The sequence below is a fragment of the Nymphaea colorata genome, chromosome 7, assembly GCF_008831285.2.
Source record: "Nymphaea colorata isolate Beijing-Zhang1983 chromosome 7, ASM883128v2, whole genome shotgun sequence".
In the NCBI taxonomy this organism is placed as follows: Eukaryota; Viridiplantae; Streptophyta; class Magnoliopsida; order Nymphaeales; family Nymphaeaceae; genus Nymphaea; species Nymphaea colorata.
In genome coordinates this window covers 4957590-4972405 of record NC_045144.1, presented here as the reverse complement: position 1 = coordinate 4972405, position 14816 = coordinate 4957590, and the positions used below count along the sequence as shown (strand labels likewise).

Genomic DNA, 14816 nt, shown 5'->3' with positions numbered 1-14816 from the left:
TAGTTATGAGGAAGGGCCAAACACGAAGTTACTGTGTTGCCATAGTTGTTCCTCTCATTCTTCTTCGGTGTTTTGGTTTCTTCATTTACGTAGTGGCACTGTCCAATCTCTAGTGGGTGAGAAAATCATAAATATTGACAGATATCATATTTATATGGTTCAATTTTTAAGATGTAAATTTCACATACAAGTACATATACAAAACTGGACTTGCTGTATATGTATATACACGTATACGCCTCTGCATGTGTGCATGAACTCACATGTGTTTGCCCGGGCTTGTCCACTATAGGGATGTCCACAGACAGGATCTAGATTGGTTATCCAATAAAACACATTAAATTAGTGATATGGGAAAAGTTTTCAGATCTGAATAGCAAACTAAAACGGATTTGGATTTGGACTCGGATTTGCTTTCATGTAGCTGGATTATGAATATCATCTTGAATGTGATACACTTAACCTCCTGCATGTTCATACGATTGTTCATGTTCATCCTGTAATGAACAGACTAGTAGGATTTTCCAAGTTGAACAGTGGGAAGTGTTGCTATATTCATAATGCCAACAGCTTGGCTACTGAATAGAGTACGAAGTCAAGCTGAAATCACATCTGGTTCCATATAAAGCAATAAAGCCCTTGCTATTCGCAACCTTAGTTCTTTTATGTGTGTGTGTTATTTCTTGTTGGGTTTTAACTTATCGTTTTGAAACTATGGAATAAACATGAACATATTATTATCCTGAAAGGGCATAGTGCACTATATACAGAGCAATGGGATTGCTTGAATTCTACAGATGAAACCTACAGCGGCTGCACCAACCTCGATTCTAGGGATCAAAATTGCACTATATATCATTAACAAATTACATTTGAATATTGTACACTATATACAGAGCCTTCATCCTCTCAGTGCAGCAGCCTTCCACCTGACAGAGCGCACTAATCTTTCAATGGCACGAGACCAACCATGAAAAACCGAGACCAACCATGCAAAGACCAAAACGCTAGGTATCTCCAGCCTTCACCCTTCATTTGGACAAATTAGTTAATGAAAAATTAATCATCGTCAAACAAGTATACAAGAGCAGCAGGATTTGCAGCCGATAGCTGGGATGGCACCGGCATTACAGGTCTCAAATTCAGGCTTGTGCATGGCACCTGGAGGTCTCCAACACTTGGAGAGGGCACAAAGAAAGGTCCACTGCGGTTACCAGATGGATGGTTTCCAGATTGCCATTTTACTCATTTATTGGGCACCTTCGGTTTCATTTTTTTTTAATTGTAGAGATGAACAAACACAGAAATAGAACGCATAAACCTGACCACATATTTAGAGTAAAGAAAACAGATCAAAGGTTTCTAGCGACCTGCCAGCACCATCGCTAAAAATGTTATTCACTGACGGTATGAAAATGACCCGTCAATAAAAAGAAAGTTTCACCAACGAAGTTCAAGAGCTGTCAGTGAATAACATTTTTAACGATGGCGCAGGCAGGTCATTAGAAAACTTTTATATCATTGAACTTTCGAAAAAAATTCATGAGTAAAGACCTCCTGAGCAAAGAAAACATAAACATCAAGATTAAAACGCCTAGTTTTTATCCCTGACCCATCATTCTGGTTTATATATATATATATATATATATATATATATATATGGAAGCTTGATTTCTGCGTTGCCTTAGTTGTTCCTTCCATTCTTCTTTGGTTTTTTGTTTCTTCTTTTAGATAAAAGGAAGGAGCACAGAAATGAAGGGGAGGGATCAGAAGCGAAAAAGAACAAAGAGAAGGGGGAGACGTTCAAGCTCTTAGGACTCAAAATAGCAGTTTGTTGCACATCAATTCTTTGGGGTTCATAAAAATGTATAGCTCTTCAGTAAAAATAAACATTCCAATTAATGGAAAGGCTTGATTGTGACTTGTAACTGCGAACAGAGCCTCCTTTCTCTCGAAGCGTTTGATACACGCAAAAAGTTTCAGAGAATGCAGCCAGAACATTCTGAATATAGTATTTGCCCCCAATAAGACTACCGTTTCAACGTTTTAAAATGATGATATGCCCTAAATCCCCTCTTTTTTACCAAAATATTTTACCATACGCTTATAGTAATAGTTGTGCAGGTTTCAGTTTGTTAAAAATAGGTATTTTGTTTCCAGCGGTCCATTGGAGATCGCCCTGAATGTGGGTTTTATAGCATCAATTACTTTTATTACATCAAAATTTTACTAGTAGAAAAACTAATATTTTTTTAAAAAACAACTTATATTTAGACTTCTTTTATGACTAATTGGTATTTACAGAAATGTTAGGATGTCCTATTTTGTTTAAATACATTTTAATAAAAATTTACTCGTCATATATCTCTCTCTTTCTTAATATATATATATATATATATATATATATATATATATATATATATAAAGAGAGAGAGGGAGAGAGTGAGAGTGATTAGTAGAAACTAGATGCTTAGACCAGGGATAAGAGCTGGGGATTGGTTATGTCTTCTGACATAAGAGCTGAAGAGGGGGTGGAATCTTTAAACACTTGCATGGACCGATTTCACCTACCGGTTGTTACGCCAGAAGATGGAAAGTGTTATCTGGAATGTGTGTACGTGAATTATTTTATAATATGGGACGGTTTTTTTTAATCATGAGGTGGTTATTTAAAATAGTTTAAATATTGAGTGGGTATCTGTAAAATATCATAAAGAAAATGAACCCCCTTTTGAAATAACGGTAATTGAAAGACTGGTTTACGTGAAATTGCCCGCGATTAATTCATCAATGTGAATAATCGTCCAAGTGTGCAAAAACAATAAGAAGATAACGGACAAATGTCTATCTTGGACTTGAGTACTTGGTAAAAAACAAGATCAAGCTGAAAAATTAGCGGCGTTGAATTTATAGAGCTTTCTATTGCCACTTTTTATCTAAAGGTTAAAATAAGAGCCATTATAATAATGACTATGTTAAATGCAGCAGCATAACATATTAGCCATCTTATCATGATGCAGGTAAGGTAAAAAAAATAGCGGCAGCATAAATACGGTCTTTGTTCTCACCATTCTCTAATTAACCCTTAAGAAACTAATCAATATGTTTATGTTTAAATAAATATCCAACAACTATATAGATATGATATATTGATTCTTCCATCAAGCGATGCGAGTTTAACCGCAGCTAGCAACTTGTTGTGTTTATTTTATCATCAAATAGATACACTAGCAGTAAATTTTTCTTTATGTCATTTACACCTTCCCCCCATTTTCACCTTTCATTCCAAATCATTTGTTATATTGCATAAACACTGTATGCATCTTTTCTCATCAAATTTACTTTCAGCAGTTCTATGTTTGGCATTCACTGTGAAATCCTCCTCCAGGCATTCATGTCACTTCACTTTTTAAAAGTCATTGTGGAGGTAGTCTTTGCTCTGCAACTGAAGAATGGGAAGAACAACTATGGCAACACAGAAATCAAGCTTTCATATATATATATATATATAAAAACAGAATGCTAGGTCAGGGATAAAACTAGGCGTTTTACTCATGAGGTCTTTACTCGTGAAAAAAATTTCGGAAAATCAATGACATAAAAGTTTTCTAATGACCTGCCAGCACCATCGCTAAAATGTTATTCACTGACGGCATGAAAATGACCCGTCAGTAAAAATAGAAAAAGTTCATTGCGTGCCTGACTCTCAACCGCTTAATGAACTGCGGTTGCAGTTTGCTTGCTGCTCAAGCTGGACGATCATGTAAAGAATTGGTTCATATGAATTTATTCACGGTCAGAGTTGGCAGGCAGCATTCGCCAGGGATTGCTATTTCTACGAAATTGACCATTAGCTTCGTCATGTGAGCAGCTTCAAGATGAAATCGAGCAGCTAAACAACTTCCCCTTTTTGGTAGAGCTTTTAGTTACTCTTTTGCTTCTTTCATCTTGGGATTTCTATTAATAAACCAACCAGTAATAGCAGCAAACATCTTGGGATCATACCCTAAGTGTCTCTGATCTTGTGATTATCTTCAAATATAAAAGAAAATAAAAATTATAGTACTGTTGATAAAATATATGGGAAAAATGTTTTCATTTGGATAACTAAGAATGTCCTTGCTCCGGTCACTTAAGTGAAGTAAAATATCCACAATCATCGCTTACAGAAATTCGAAGCTCATCAACCACAATGGTGCTGCAGGCCTATATACATTCATCCCTGGCTGCACTCTCCTGTTTCTTCAATTCCTTTCTCTAACCAGTTCTATCCCACCTCCTATTTCCCAATGCATGTTACTCCTACCAGGCAAAATGACAAATATACCAATACAAGAACAAGAGGTTTACTGACGGTATGACAATGACCCGGAAAGTTTCACCAACGAAGTTCACGAGCTGCCAGTGAATAACATTTTTAAGGATGGTGCTGGCAGGTCATTAGAAAACTTTTCATCTGTTTTCTTTACTCTAACGACCTGGTCAGGTCAGGTTTATGGGTTTGATACACTCAAAAAAGTTTCAAAGAATGCAGCCAGAACATTCTGAATATGGTATTTGCGCCCAATAAGACTACCATTTCAATGTTTTAAAATGATGATATACCCTAAATCCCCTCTTTTTTACCAAAATTTTTTACCATACGCTTAAAATAATAGTTGTGCAGGTTTCCGTTTGTTAAGAATAAGTATTTCAATTTTTTTTTTAAATTTACATGTAAATTTTAAAAATTTTCACTTGTAATATACAAAAATTTTGAAAAATGATATTTTGGCCCATGAAATTGTACAGATCAAACCTACAGCGGCTGCACCAACCTTGACTCCAGGGATCAAAATCGCATTAAATGTGATTAACAAATTACAGGCTGAACATGAACAATCGTATGGACTCGCCTCATTTATGTGGTGTACCTAGTAACAAATAACATTTTTCTGGTCATATGGTGTAACTAGTAACTGATATTCTTTTTTGTGCTACAAGGTGTAGAAATCATTTTGTTTTTATTTGCGCACACAGACCTCTTTTCCTAATGTGTCATATAAGTAGTGAGTTAGAGGCTGGAGAAATTCTAGAATGACTTTGCAACTTCTAAGTGAAATATGGATGTCTAGGAAAAAAAAAAATTAACCAAGAAGGAGTCCATCTCACAACTATCAAACTAAAGTGTTGCTCATCTTAGACTAGTGTCTCAACAATAAGATCATATGTTAATAAGCAAAAGTATCAATCAGGTTGGAGAGAAGGCAACTTGTAAGAAAGGAAAACCGCCTACTGATTTTCAGAAGTGGTAAATGAAATTCTGAACTAAATGCTGATGGGCAAGAGAAACGCCCGGTGATTAAAGGAAGGAACGGAGACAGGTGTGGGCAGTTGCCCACACATGCCTTAAAATGAATTCTAGTTTTTTTAAAACTTTCATGCTAAGGGTAATAACTTTTATACTTTTGTAGCAATAAACCCTGAAATAAAATCTAGAATGATAAAACACAAGATTTTAAGGAAAGACGACATTGAACATCTCAAGTCTGGAAAAAGCAGTTAAAGAAAAAAGTTAATTTTCATTTGGTGGCAGAAGATGGGACAGAAATATTCTTCTTATAGTGGAAAAGAAAATTAAACTTAGGGCGATATGATTATTTTTCCTTCAAAAAAATATGGTGAAGTTAAATTAGGCGTAGCAATTTAACGTTAAAAATTAAAAAATACTTCCGTTAATGGAAGGGCGGTTCCGAAGTTGGGAGTGAGGAGTGATGACATAAAGAGAAAAGGGATTTGCAGTTTTCACGGGAAAATCAGGACCGTCCAAGTCATGAAGATGGGCGGTGGACATGCAGAGCCAGTTCCACCATTCATTTGGGACATTTTTACCCTCAATACTCAAATTCCTTCCCCACTAAAGCGGTTAAAAGATCATTCTCACTTCTCAGTGAAAACTTTAAATACCGACGACTATCACCTCACCTGCGGATGAGTATAAATCGTCAGCCTCCTCGTTCCTGCATTTCCGATTCTCTCCGAGAGGGAGAGGAAGCCGAGATGGTGGACTCAAAAGTGAAGGGCAAGGAGATTGCCGGAAAGTCTTCTTCCGGCAAGAGGCAGTCCTCACGTCTTTTCGAGGTTCTCGGAAACACAGTGCAATTCTTCGATCACATTGCCAACGATGACGACGAGGATGATGATAGCAACTGGTAAAATCTACTGCTCTTCTTGTTATTTTCATTTTTCTTTTTTCTTTGCGGAATAAATGAACGATGCTTTTATTGTTATGTCGTTGGCGCTATGAGAGATTAGAAGCGACTCATTGTTCGTTCTTTCTGCATGTCCTGATATTCTGCTTAGATAAGCCGCTGCTTATTTAGCGCCAGCGGGTGGCATTGGGGGTTTCCCGTTCATAGATACCAAACAGTACAAGAGCTTCAAAGCTTCAATTTTCTCTTTTCCTCCCTTTGTTCTTTTGGCTAGTTCTCTTTTGAGCTCCGGTTGCTATGCAAACCACCATTGATCCATCCATCTGCATTTCTCTTATTCTTTTTCCGGGGCAATCGTCCTACCGGAATTCATGGGGATTTCTTTTTTCTGATACTGGAAATCGATTTGGTCTCCCTTTCGCTGCCTTGGTACTTACAGGGGAGGTTGTTGGGTTAATCCAGATGCAGTAGTAACGTTTAGGGGTTTCGGTGGGATCAGTTCAATGTAGTTAAAACCTCTAACTTTCTGAAAGCCGAGACAAATGCGTATTGCGTTTCTCGCTTTCGCTCAAAGAAAAGAGGTGATGATTTGGGATGCGTGAAGGCTCTGTAGCCTCGCGTCTCCTCCCGCGGCTGGCGGTATGCTCCTCCTTTTGCAGCTACGGTGGCCGGACCCGGATCGTCCCTCGCCCCCACGATTAGTCCCTTCTCCCGTTTATGTCCTCAGAAATGGGGTTTTTTTTATGTAAGCCGCAATTCCGGCCAACGGCGAGCAGCGGTCGATGTCGCCAGGAAGGGGGTTGTCTTCCGGCCAACGGCGAGCAGCGGTCGATGTCGCCAGGAAGGGGGTTTGTGAACCTCCATGAACGGATGGCGGAAATCAGGAATCTCTCTCTCTCTGTCGGTTTGCTTCTGTCTCTTTTCCCCCTAGCCCTCTCTCTGTGTCTCTCTCTTCCGCCTAGCAGCATCGACGCCGGAGAAACCCCTTCCCGTTATGGTGGAAAAGTGTGCGATGATCTTATGACTTGAAATGGTTCGAAATGTCAATCTTTTCCTCTGCGAGAACACCATCACTGTGCTCGGTGTCTTGGCAAACGTCGTTACCCCTATTTGAAATTTACATTTGTTTTGGTTGTTTTATATGATGCATGATTAAACCTATCTTCTTGTCACCTGGACCCTTGAATTGGATCAAATGAAACAATCTACTGAAAATCCAGTTTAGCTCAGTTCGTTTTAATTGCTTTATGAATTTCTACTGCACGAACTATTGATTGTGCACTTTCCCTTGTCGAATTCTACTTGCTCTTTTACTCCAAAACAACCCTTTTTATTGGAGCAAAAGTATCCTAAATTTCTATTCCTACAACCACAAAAAACCCATTGCAGATTGTCCATCTAATTGTTAGAACAGAACAATTATTATTTTTCGTGTAAAAGAATCAGAGCCTATTTCTTCTTCTTTTCCAATTTGTTATTATGGATACGAGGACAGGAGAAAAGAATTAAATTCTCCAATGTCAATGTCAAGTTTCTCATTTCCTTTTATCAAGAAAGGCAAGAATAGAAAGTGAAAAACCAGGTGAAGTTAGACTGTGAATGTAAAGAAGGTATTACTGTCCAATTAGAATTCTTTCTTAATGCGGAGAGCGAATTTATTCTTTAGATAAAATAAGTAACCTGATATTCTTTTCACATGTACCTACACACATATATATATATATATATATATAATTTGATTGCAACATGTACATCAATTAGAAAGTTTTTAACGCCTACTCTTTCATGATTAATCTCTAAATGTACAGAACCTACTTATCATGGCTTTACCACTCTTAGAACAATAAATGCAAACGCGTTTAAGGGATGCTAGTTAGTATTAAAAGAAGTGAATCGGCAAATATATCACAACCATCTTTGAAAATTTTGTAAAAATATCGGGTTGCGTCGTCTCATTCACACACCCTAAAAGGACATTAGCTTTCTTCGCAAAGAATTGAGGAACTTACCATGGAATCTGTTTTCCAAAAGGTCCTATTTTGACCTGCAGTCGAGGTCTCACAAACCTGCAAGTTTAAGATGGAGGGAGGATTTCAGCGCATATATTATAAAGAAAATCTCCATTTAATGAGACAAATTATGAGGCCAACTAAAGACTTAAATGAGAGAAAGGAGGAAAGAAGGCTGCTTAATGCTGAGAGTAGGTGAGGCATGCCCGGCATGCCTCACCTTCTCTCTCTCTCTCCCTCTCCCTCTCTCTCTCTCTCTCTCTCTCTCTCTATATGATCTATAAATGTAACCCCTTATGACCTATCTTTTTTCTCATTTCAGTGCTGATTTTGCCGTCTGCAATATCCTTCGGTGAAAAGAAGGCAGAAGCGAAGGCAGAAGCAGAAGAGCTAATTCAAGAAGGATAGAGAGAGAGAGAGTTGTCAAATATATATTATGGAGGAAAGATCAAATAGTAATGAAAATTACTATTTGTAGGAGGAGGAGAATGGTGGAAGGGACGAAGGTGGTGGAGTGCATGGTGGTGGCACAGGTGGTGTTAGAAGGGATGTTCATCCTCTACAAGATCTCAGCCCTAAGTCCTTTAAATGGTGAGGTGGCCTCGAAAATGTAGCTGTAAGCGATGAGGACTCGGAGGTTCATCCTTCGGTCTGTGGAGATCTTGTAGAGGATGGTCATCCCTGCTACCGCCACTTGCGCCACCACCATGCACACCACCACCTTCGTCCCTTCCACCCTTCTCCTCCTCCTACTGTAATAATTTTCATTATTATTTGATCCCTCCTCCATAATATATATTCGATGACTTTCTCTCTCTCTCTCTTCTTGAATTTTTTGTATCTGATCTTTTTGAAACAGCTTCATCAATCAAATCAACGTCTCCACCTTGAATATTTCTTAAAAGTTCGAACAGTAAAACAAGAACTACTCACTTCAAGTACGCAATCGTGATTTTATGATCAGTTTAAAATCATTGAATTTGATTTCTTCATCGATGCCCTGTTCTTTGAGCAGCTGAATCAGGGGTAGTATTTTCCTTAGGAAACATAAAAAAAATCATAGTAATAAGAACAAGGGTTTGAAACAAATATATATATATATATATATATATATATATATATATATATATATATATATATATATATATATATATGTATGGATGAATCGAATGGATTTTTACTAAACATCAACTGCACGCACAAACGAGAAAAGAAGTTACCCGTTCGTGGTTATGCAGTGCGCAGAAGCCCCCGAAGTTAGTGAAGCCCACAAAAAAGGGATGGTTGGCTAGCATATACCCCACAGAGCTCATTCTCTATTAGTTAAAATTAGAGGTTGAATTTAGGTGAATCGGGTCCCATTAAATAGGACAGTTGTACGAGACCCAGGGTTACTAGTGACCCCATAGCCAATCAAAAATTTGTTCACTATACACTGAATGCTCCATGAAAAAAATTCTGACTTTATCTTGAATATAAATAAAAACCAAATTTGAATTCCTATGGATGAAAAGCATTAATATGTAATAAACTAAATTATGTGTGAAAAACACCAATACCTATAGCGTTCTTGATTGGAGTCATTTCCCTCATCAAGTGTTATAGTTTGTGATCGACTCCAAACGTTGGCACATCATATAATCCCCCATCATGTCGTCCAGAAAAAATTCTGATCTCTTCCACCCTTTTTTAGTGACACTTATTCAGCCGAACTCAGTAATAATTTGAATTTAAGAAATGACGTCTAATTGACTTCATATTTAAATTCAATCTTAGGTAAATGTCCCATCAATCTTAGGTGAATGTTTTAAGATGCTGAATGTTTTACCCGGCCGTTGGTAATCATCTATTTAACTACGTTTAAGATGCATCGGTGAAGATTTCTACATCAACACGCACGCCGACGCATGCCATTTTTCTTCACCGAGTTTACTCTCTTTGTACCAAAGTTTTCCAGCCCTCTGTGAAATCGAGCAAAACAAAGTCAATGGCAGAGACGGTATACACTAATCGAATTAGGTGCTGAACAGACTGAAGCCCACAAACAGACAGACTCCACATTTGGCGAAATCTTGTTTGGCTACGGCCCACATGCAGCAGAGTGTATGTAACAAAAGAAAAATTCAGCTTGTTGGGTTTCCCTTTTCAATCTGCAGAATGTTTAATGGGATTCCCTTTTCAATCTGCAGAATGTCTAATGGAAAAGTGTCAGGCTAGGAGTAGTACTGGTGGGCCGGTGGCCACTTTAATAATAGAAAAAGAGCCATTCCTCACGCCAATGTGAAGTTCTCTCATGGACTTGGGCAAACAAGGGCCAAAATCTTGGTAGATTTAGAGAGGGAGATCAGTACGGTCGTAGCCATTAATGGAGGTAAGTGGAAGGAATAGGAGGGAGGGGATGAAGGCAGTGCTGTACATGGTGGTGGTGCATGTAATGGTTGCAGGAATGAACATCCTCTACAAGCTTTCGGCAGATGGAGGTCGAATGAGCCTCCGCGTCCTCGTCGCTTTCCGGTACATGTTCGGGGCTGCCTTCCTCTGCCCTCTTGCCTTCTTCTTGGAGAGGTATGCTTGCTATCTATTCTAGAGTAATGCACAGATCTGCAAGTCTAGAGGAGGAGGATCTGGATCTGGTACATTATGTATGTCTATATACTTTGGAATTTAAACCCTTTATCTGGCGCACCAATTATAAGCTGATGTGCATGCAAATGTTAGCGTTTCAAAGAGCAACTTTGTAGATTTACATACAATTTTGGGAGTCGGTACAGTTATTATTGTGCCAAGGAGAATTCTGCCCATTTCAGATGGGGACTCCAATCAGACTCTTGAGTTGAAGAAGGTCAGGAATTCAACACCAATACGCCTCATCTTCGTTAGCATTGAAGAAGCACCACTCCAAGTCCGCTCAGCTCAAGTAGTGCGGAGCTAAGTGTTGGCAGGTGTGGGCAACTGCTCACACCAGCATCACAAAATTTCTTTATTTTCATATAAAGGACTTCAAATATTTGAAGCTACCCCTCAAGGTACATTGCTTAGTGGCCCTCGGCACAAATTTTTGGCTCCACTACCGCTTAGACCACACTAGGTATAACAAACACATGAATGTTTTATGATCTTTATTTGGAATGTTATCTGGGTGTGGAGATGTTAGATCATTTTGATTGAAGGCTCTCTTTTTTCTATTAACCACATGAACATTGACATGGAATTGTAATTGTTGGTATATGATTGATGCATTCAGGAAGACCCGGACAAGGCTTATATGTTTTATACTTGGCCAGGCCTTCTGTTGTCCAATTTTCGGGTGAGTATGTGTGTGTAGGGTAATGTGTTTATTATTTTTATTAAAGTTGTGTTTGTTAAACCACGGATCTCATATCTCAAATTCATGTACTTAACGGCGGACTCTTCCCCTCAACAATCCGACCATAAATCAATGGTTTTAATATGTAGTATGGAGTCAAAAGCTAAAATCCATGTTATTGAGATCCTCAGTTTGTTCAAACTGGGAATCTTTCAAAACACATCTATTCATACAGCCTCAGATCTAAAATCCAAGTTATCAAACGCAACCTAAGCTTGAGAGAAAATGGGTAATTGTTGTGGACTTATTAATTTTATATATATATATATATATATATATATATATATATATATATATATATATAACACAGTTCCTGTTTAGAATCCATGAAAACGGCTGACGCTTGCAATTGCTCCTCAGGGCATCACTTAACCAAAATCTCTACATCGCCGCTTTGAAAATGTGTAACAACCTGACCCACTCCCAGGCCCCTAGTTCGACGGATCCCAACCCACCCCCTAGCAGTTTTGGTTTCAATCCTAAAAAGGCTAGGAACCAGGACAATCATCTCATTAAAGCCTCATTTATAAGTCCTTGAAGATCTCTCACAATCTTCGATACGGAACTAAACTTATGGGGTGTTACAAAATGACTTCAGCGACGTTGGCCGTTGCAATGACCAACCTCCTCCCGGCATTCACATTCATTTTGGCCGTCATGTTTCGGTAACTTCGCTTTTCCTGCGCATGATACAGAGAGCTAGTGATAGAGAGAGAGAGAGAGAGGGATATTGTTCATGTATTTTAAATTGAAGACTAGTGAAACTTAACTTGTTGACAGATGTGTGTGAAGGAGAAAGAGATTTTAGGATATTTTGAACTTATTGACGAAGTTTGACCTCTTTGTCAGACAAGAGAGAGAGAGAGAGAGAGGTTAATCGATAACAATGAAAATACAATTGCCGAAGTAAATGACAAGCTTCCACCAAAAGTTATCAAATTGTCTCAATTTTCATGGGTACTATTCATCTCATTGTGAATGATGGATTCACAAATGATGTATATTACTCGCCACTTAAGTCCCAAACAAGGTCTATCTCAAAGGCACGGGAAAAGGAGAGGGGTTTTGGCCTCTTTGCCGTATTCCTCTTCTTTCCATTGTAATTTAGAAAGCAAGTCACAAATTATTAAATTATTTGTTCCGATCATTTGATGAGAGAGAGAGAGAGAGAAAGAGAAAAAAAATTAATTATTAAGATTAATTAGTGAAAATTGGTCTGTCGGGCAGATTAGAGAGGCTGGAGATTAGGTCTTCAAGAAGCCAGGCTAAGGTATTGGGGACAGCAGTAGGCGTGTGTGGAGCCATGCTACTGACCTTCTATCATGGTGCAAAGCTCCAGCTTTGGTCATTCCACACCCACCTACCGCAGCATCACCCCAACCAACATCAGTCCGGCAACCAAGTACTGGGCTCAATGCTGGCCATGGCAAACACATTGAGCTATGCTACATAGCTTATAATCCAGGTGATTAGCTTTATCACTGTTGCATCCTAAAACTATGACTAATTTCCAATTCTTGTGTTCAATTTATGTGATAGGTTTTGTACAAAGGCTAAGATGAGCAAGAGATATCCGCACCCTTACTCGAGCTCAGCCCTCTTGAACCTGTTTGCAGCCATTCAATCTACATGTGTTGCCGCTATCACAGATCGGGATCCATCTGCATGGGAACTTCGTTGGGATGTTAACCTTTTGACGATCATCTACACGGTACATGGTTCCAATTATCTATATATATATATATATATATATATATATAAATAAAAGATTGATTGGGTGGATCATGCTGTGATTAGTGGATTGGAGTATTCATTGATGTTATCGGTGTCATCACAACTATGCCTAGGCACAGGCCGGGCCACCGGTAGGTACCCGATACCCAGCCCAACTTAGACCCGTGCCCAGGTACCATAAAACCATTTATCAGGCTGGTTTTATCAGTACTGGCCCAGCCCGGTACTCTAACGGATCGGGCTCGACTTGGAACTCTAACTATCAAGGTCCCAACAACCCCGACGGTCATTAATGTTTTTCTTTTTTATCAAATAACATTAGGTTAGGATTCGACAACTTTGAATGAACAGAGCATTCGTTCTCCTCCATCGACCATCGCCCATCAGCTCTGCAACTGCTGATAATTCCCATCAAATCTTATATATGACTCTCTCTCTCTCTCTCTCTCTCTCTCTCTTTATATACACACACACACTGACACATACACAAATGACCAACCTTTATGTTGGATGGTTTTTTATATTTTGAGATGATAAAAAAAGTCACAAATGGTGCATTCCATGATACCAGTTGATTTGATTGAGTACGGTTATATATATATATATATATATATATACACACACACATGTTCTGGAACTTTATGATTATTAAGATGGTTCAAAGGGCATACTGGTATCAGGCTTGGTTGTGGCTCTCATTGCATGGGCTATTCAGATGAGAGGACCACTGTTTGTCTCAGCTTTCAACCCCTTGTCCCTTGTCATTGTTGCCTTTTTTGGGTCCATATTTCTTGATAAGGCACTTCATCTAGGAAGGTAAAATAGCACTCAAAACACCCTTAAAGGTTGGACAGAAAATGAAACTTTCTTAGTCATTACCAAGACAGTATATATAATGTACGTTTATATATTATATTATTTGGTTCCAGTTATATATAATATATGGATCATTCCAATAACATAAAGTTACCAAGATGCAGAATGGAAATTTGAAACGATATACAGTAAGCAGAAACACCTTGTGGTTTCAGTGTGGTTGGTGTTGGATTGATCATCTTGGGACTGTATACTGTGCTGTGGGGCAAAGGGAAAGAGGTGAAGGAACTTGTCCAGCTTCAGGCACACAGATCTGCTGGAGAAGCAACTAAACTGGATTCAGATGGGTTGCACTCGAACCCGGCAGGTGCAGGCATTGGTGCAGATCAAGTGCCAGAGCACAGCATAAAAGAAGATCAGATAGACAGTGTTCAGTTGTAGCTAATTGAGTCAGGAGCAAGGGTTATAAATGAGCCAATATCTTGTTTGCAATCACATATATGCACACAGAGAAATCTAGTCTGTTCATGATCAAGGATGTCACTGGATATTGAATCTGAATTGATTGACCACAATTGGAAGAGCAAATGAGCATATACCCTGGTTTGGATTTTCCGTTTCTGAGGTTTTACTGTTGAAACTGATCCTTCGATTTTATATATATATATATATATATATATAATATATATATATATATAT

General features: G+C 38.5%; 2 protein-coding genes across 2 annotated transcripts; both read left to right on the top strand.

The window, feature by feature from the left end:
* The first annotated feature begins 10336 nt into the window (after positions 1 to 10336).
* Positions 10337 to 11511, top strand: LOC126410243 (WAT1-related protein At1g09380-like). Its single transcript, XM_050078835.1, has 2 exons — positions 10337 to 10765; positions 11445 to 11511. Exons 1-2 carry the CDS (start codon positions 10566 to 10568, stop codon positions 11509 to 11511), a joined length of 267 nt encoding a protein of 88 aa, XP_049934792.1. The 5' UTR covers positions 10337 to 10565.
* A 644-nt stretch (positions 11512 to 12155) lies between these two features.
* Positions 12156 to 14558, top strand: LOC116257680 (WAT1-related protein At1g68170-like). Its single transcript, XM_031634634.1, has 5 exons — positions 12156 to 12232; positions 12795 to 13011; positions 13120 to 13278; positions 13966 to 14117; positions 14333 to 14558. Exons 1-5 carry the CDS (start codon positions 12156 to 12158, stop codon positions 14556 to 14558), a joined length of 831 nt encoding a protein of 276 aa, XP_031490494.1.
* Positions 14559 to 14816: the final 258 nt, after the last annotated feature.